Source organism: Ictalurus punctatus, chromosome 5 (genome assembly GCF_001660625.3).
Source record: "Ictalurus punctatus breed USDA103 chromosome 5, Coco_2.0, whole genome shotgun sequence".
Lineage (NCBI taxonomy): Eukaryota > Metazoa > Chordata > Actinopteri > Siluriformes > Ictaluridae > Ictalurus > Ictalurus punctatus.
This window is the reverse complement of record NC_030420.2, coordinates 32213923-32219922: the sequence shown is the minus strand read 5'-3', so window position 1 is coordinate 32219922 and position 6000 is coordinate 32213923. Positions and strand designations below refer to the sequence as shown.

At 41.6% G+C, this 6000-nt stretch overlaps 1 protein-coding gene across 2 annotated transcripts in view; it reads right to left on the bottom strand.

The window, feature by feature from the left end:
* Positions 1-6000, bottom strand: part of adamts10 (ADAM metallopeptidase with thrombospondin type 1 motif, 10) — a 62096-nt gene that overhangs the window by 32037 nt on the left and 24059 nt on the right. For both annotated transcript variants that reach the window (XM_017467017.3, XM_053680450.1), the window contains exons 4-6: positions 5831-5990; positions 5507-5706; positions 4278-4361 (exon numbers count right to left, since the gene is read on the bottom strand). In XM_017467017.3, the coding sequence (XP_017322506.1) occupies positions 4278-4361; positions 5507-5706; positions 5831-5990 (444 nt within the window). The remainder of the gene's footprint in view (positions 1-4277; positions 4362-5506; positions 5707-5830; positions 5991-6000) is intronic.

The window sequence follows — 6000 nt, the reverse complement described above, 5'->3', positions numbered from 1 at the left end:
TGTTTTAAGTCAGAAGTCATATCCGTGGAAGAAAAAAAAAAGTATCGCTTGCCATGTCACTATCCCTGCCGTACGGTAGACGCCGCTTGAGCGAGACACCGTTTCTCGAAGTGGATTTTTAGGTGCACTAAATACAAGCACTCGCGGAAGGCGTCTCGTCCAATCAAATTGGCGGAGCAGAACCAGCTGCCGTATAACAGATCGTTTGAAAACAAATATAAGGTGATTAATGTCTATTTCTAGACATTTCGTTCTCAGTTCAATCGCGGAAGCGTCTTATTCTACCGAGCTTTTATTTCTGGAAAGAAGCGAAAATCATCTGCCATTAGAATAAGATCGTTTTAAGCTTGACATGAGTAAATATGTCTAGATAATAATAAATAAATATTATATTATATTATATATATATATATATATATATATATATATATATATATATATATATACACACATCGTTTTTTTCTGCGCTTAGGCTATTTTCACTTTATTATTTGATGCAGTGTGTTAGCATCGTGTCATCCAGTGTGACGCAGCGTATTCGGGCTGCATGTGAGGATAGCGTGATCTATAATATCTATTGATATAAGAGAGCCTGAAGGCGTGCGTGACGCTTTACGTGTTTTTACGGAAAATGAGAACTCCATCTGCGATATAAGAAACGATAGAATCACTCGACAGGAACGTCACATGACCGCGGATACGTAATGATTTATTAAAGTAACGCTGTATTTAGCTCATGACGTTCTAATATCTAAACAGCAGTGATTGGGTCATGACATTTCTATCTTTGGATTAAAAAAAATACATGAACACATTCACAGCTGCTTTCTCTCTCTCTCTCTCTCTCTCTCTCTCTCTCGCCATCATTCCTCCCTGGAAGTTTTACTGGTCACACTCGTAACCTGGGAATGCACACACTGACATAACCTATAATCATCTACCCAATAGTCTCCTGCTGTGTGTTCTTCCTCTCTTAGTGATGCTGGATTAATATATTTATTATATTAATGCTCTCATTTCTAATACGTCATCGTTTCTAAAGTATCAGCTCAGTCTGACTCTCCAGGTAATAAGGAGAAAAAAAAAAAAGGTGTGCAATTGTTGCTATGAAAGTTGTCTCTAAGGCGACGTTTATGTAACATTTGCGGAAGGAGTTTCCAGTGTCAGTAACAATTATGGGGAAAAAGCCGAAAGTTCGAGACTGAGGCTGGTGAAGGAACGGCTGTTTCAAACGGCTAGAATGGAACTGATATAACGTGAGCGCTGACTAATTTCACGGACATTCCACAACGTTAACCGTAACCATGAACGGGTAAAAAGTATGATTGTCCTTTAATAAATGGGAAATTGTTAGCGTTGGCAAATTGCCATTGTCGTGTATCAAGGGGGTAACTCTGGACTTCGTTTCCCAGCAGCCATTGCACCATATTACTTTCACATGACCACCTGCACCTGTATCACGTTTTTGTTTAACGAGCACTGATATATATAGCCACTGTTTGCACTGCTTCTTTGTCTCACGTAATTGTCTTTCCATTCTTTTGTCCACGCGGCTATGTTTGGTTTTGCCGCAGTATTTTGCCTCGTGTCTTTGTTGTTTTTGTCTGCTTGTTTATTAAGTGTCTGAAATCTGCAATTGCTTCCGCATCTACCTTTGAAACGTCGCAGCCGTGTTATGAGAGAAATGAAACACTCTGGGATGTGCTGTTATTGGAGTGGATAATAATCCACTTTAGTACCAGTAGTACCAGTAACTCCGCTTTATTACGCCACCCTGTCATCGATTAGTTTCCTATAACAGCACATGCACAAGTGTTTTATTCCTTACATACTACAACTAAATGACTGTGCTGCTGTGTGTTTCTGGCTCTACATGTTCCCCTTCTCACTCCTCAAAGCTAAACACACACGTACACAACCAGACAGGTTTACGAATCCGGCAGACTGATTTGTAGACTGCATACACAGAGAGAGAGAGCTTCAGCACAGACCAGACCCGTCGTCCTGTCGCCTTACGTAAATGTTTTAATGCACTTATTCATCGGCTTTCACACACATCCTAATCAACAGTCATGAGTGCACCAAGGTACGGCAGAAGAGCAAACACACGAGACTTACAGCGACTGTCTGGAGCGACTCGGCACAGGAAGGACACTAAGTCCACGAATTAACAAACAAGAAGCTCTTTGAGTGGGGCATAAACACATAAACAGGGAATGTATTCGTTAAGCTTCTTCGAGTCTGAGGGCTGAGCGGGGAGCCAGTGTGTGTCCATCCTAAGTGTGTGACACCAATGATACGTTCGTATCTTGCTGATCACGACACTCAGGATGCGAGAGGGACTACCTTGTTTATTATCCGCAAACGCTAGTCTTTAATCTCACGTCCAGGTCTAACTACATATTTTTTTTTAATGATTCCGTCTCTTGTTCTGTTTCCACCCTGGGTAAGAAAAGAGCGTGTTCATAATGCATTACGAATGGAAATCATAATTCTATAGTACACAAAGACATTCTATACAACTGCGTGCTTCCAAATTTGTGGCAATAGTTTGGGGAAGAACCACATATGGGTGTGACGGTCAGGTGTCCACATACTTTTGGTCATATAGGGTATGGCGTGGGAACGGCTTCTCCGTGTCATATCATGTATATATTATTTTCCTCTGACAGCACTCCCTATTGTGTTTTATTCCTCAATTAACTAACGATAAACGAGTAAATTGCATAATTGAATGATTTGTGAATGTCGACCAACACTAAACATCTGACGAACACTTTTATAGCAGACCTATCAATACGATATAATACAATTCCAAAATAAGGTTCAAAATAAATAAATAAATAAATACAATAGTCTCTCAATCAGCTGGACCATAAGGATCACTGTTTTGTTTTTTTCTTCTTCAAAACAATATACTTATTACTATCTATAAAAACCTTTACGCCATCTCATGGGGTTGAACGGATATCGAAAATCTTCCAGCGTCCCCTGTAATCAAAGGGAATCGCTACCTATCGCTATCTATCGCTACCTATCAATAGATATTGCTACCTATCGCTACCTATAGCTATCTATCGCTACCTATCGCTATCTATCAATATCTATTGCTACCTATCAATATCTATCGCTATCTATCGCTACCTATCGTTATCTATCGCTATCTATCGCTACCTATCAATATCTATTGCTACCTATCAATATCTATTGCTACCTATCGCTATCTATAGCTATCTATCGCTACCTATCGTTATCTATCGCTACCTATCTCTATCTATCGCTACCTATCGCTATCTATCGTTACCCATCGCTATCTATCGCTACCTATAGCTATCCATCGTTACCTAATGCTATCTATCTCTATCTATCGCTACCTATTGCTATCTATCGCTATCTATCGTTACCTATAGCTATCTATCGTTACCTATCGCTATCATTACCTAACGCTATCTATCGCTACCTATCGCTATCTATCGTTACCTATCGCTATCTATCGCTATCTATCGTTACCTATTGCTATCGCTACCTATCGCTATCTATCGCTACCTATAGCTATCCATCGTTACCTAATGCTATCTATCTCTATCTATCGCTACCTATTGCTATCTATCTCTATCTATCGCTATCTATCGTTACCTATCGCTATCTATCGCTACCTATAGCTATCTATCGTTACCTATCGCTATCATTACCTAACGCTATCTATCGCTACCTATCGCTATCTATCGTTACCTATCGTTATCTATCGCTACCTATCGCTACCTATTGCTACCTATCGCTACCTATCGTTACCTATCGCTATCTATCGCTATCTATCGTTACCTAACGCTATCTATCGCTATCTAGCGCTATCTATAGCTATCTATCGCTACCTATCGTTACCTATCGCTATCTATCGTTACCTATCGCTATCTATCGCTATCTATCGCTACCTATCGCTATCTATCGTTACCTATCGCTATCTATCGCTATCTATCATTACCTATTGCTATCATTACCTAACGCTATCTATCGCTATCTATAGCTATCTATCGCTACCTATCGCTATCTATCGCTACCTGTCGTTACCTATCGCTATCTATTGCTACCTATCGCTATCTATCGTTACCTAACGCTATCTATCGTTACCTATCGCTACCTATCGCTATCTATCGCTACCTATCGTTACCTATCGCTACCTATAGCTATCTATCGCTACTTATCGCTATCTATCGTTACCTATCGCTATCTATAGCTATCTATCACTGTGTGTGTGTGTGTGTGTGTGTGTGATTTACCTGGTCCTCCATTAGTAGGATCAGTCGAGTCACCACAATGTTCACTGCGTTCCCCAGGCTAGAATCCTGGAACAGTTTGGCAACCTGACCTCCAGGGAAACAAGAAAAGACCAGTCTTTAAAAAGAGCCATCTCTCTGTCTCTCTCTGTCTTTCTGTCTGTCTCTTTTTGTCTCTCCATCTCTCTCTGTCTTTCTGTCTCTCTCTCTCTCTTTACTCCTCTCGTATAAACTCCGACACTTGAAGCTTAAGTGTGTTGTAAAAAACTGCACCGTTACAGTATACAATTTAGCAATTTTTTTTTCTGCTCCGTCACTGATTAAAATCTTCATCTGGGCAATCATAAATGAAGGTGAATTAAGGTGAGTAGAGGACGGAAGACACTTAATTTTGAAGTGAACAGCTTTCTCTAAAAAAAAAAAAAAAAAGAGAGAGATTTTATTTGCTGAAATATAGCTGCTATGGTGGTGGTGGTGGTGGTGGGGCGGAGGGGGAGGTGGGGTGCGTAATGGTGGCGTAGTGGTTAGCAAGCTTGCCTCGCATCTCCGAGGTTGGGGACTTGATTCCCGCCTCCGCCCTGTGTGCATGGAGCTTGCATGTTCTCTGCATGCTTTGGGGGTTTTCTCTGGGTACCTTGGTTTCCTCCCCATTCCAAAGACATGCATTGTAGGCTAATTGGCATCTGTAGTGTGTGAGTGTTTTTATGATTGTACCCTGCAATAGACTGGCACCCCATCCAGGATGTCCTCCGCCTTGTGCCCTGAGTCCTCTGGGATAGGCTCCAGGCTCACTGCGAGCCTGTGTAGGATCGGCGGTATGGGAAATGTATTCACGGAGGGATGGATGGATGGATAGCTGCTATGGACAATGCCACAGGAATACTCTAAAGATTTACATGTCTTTACATTTGTAGCTAAGAGCTGCTGCTGTCTTGTGCTCATCCCAGGACTCTTATTCACAATCTGAAGATCCAGTAAACACACTCATTTCTGTTTGTCTTTATTCTTTTGTATACTTTAATGATTTATAATCACACTATCTGGGTGACCCAGAAGTATAAGAGTCTGGTTCCTCTCAAGGTTTCTTTCTCATGTCGTCTCAGGGAGTATATTCTCACAACTGATTCCTCTGTGGAATCTTCGCTAGGGACGTACAGCTAGACTTAAAGGTAAAGGAGTCTATGAAGTAGCCAAATCTTAGTCTTCATGGAACCAGGAGATTTTAAACTTACAATATTCATGACAGCCAGAATGTACTGCTCGATGTCACGACGCCCATGGTATGACACCATCATCTTATCGGCTACCACCAGTGTCTCTACGTAGCGCTCGCGGCTAACCGAGCGCTTCAGGGGCAGCTGGCCACGGCCCATCTGGTTGGGCGGTTTAATCGTTCTCTGCCACCAATCGAAGCTTTTGCTCGATTTCTCATCTAAAACAAAGTAAAGAAGCACGCTTTACCTTTTACGGCTGATAGCAACAACAGCTAGAGTTTTTTTAAACAGCATCATATCAATAATTGGACTCGGTATTCTCAACATTTATAAGAGTCTTACCGATGACTCCACAGGACTGGTCCATGTAGAGATGTCGCAGAGACGATCTCTTGTACACCACATGGGGGCGCTCTTCTTTCCCATCCACACTCGTTTGGTTTTCAGCAGAAACCAAAGGTTCAATGAGGTATTCCTCTCCACCAGCTACGATCACGCCCTGCTGCAAGAGA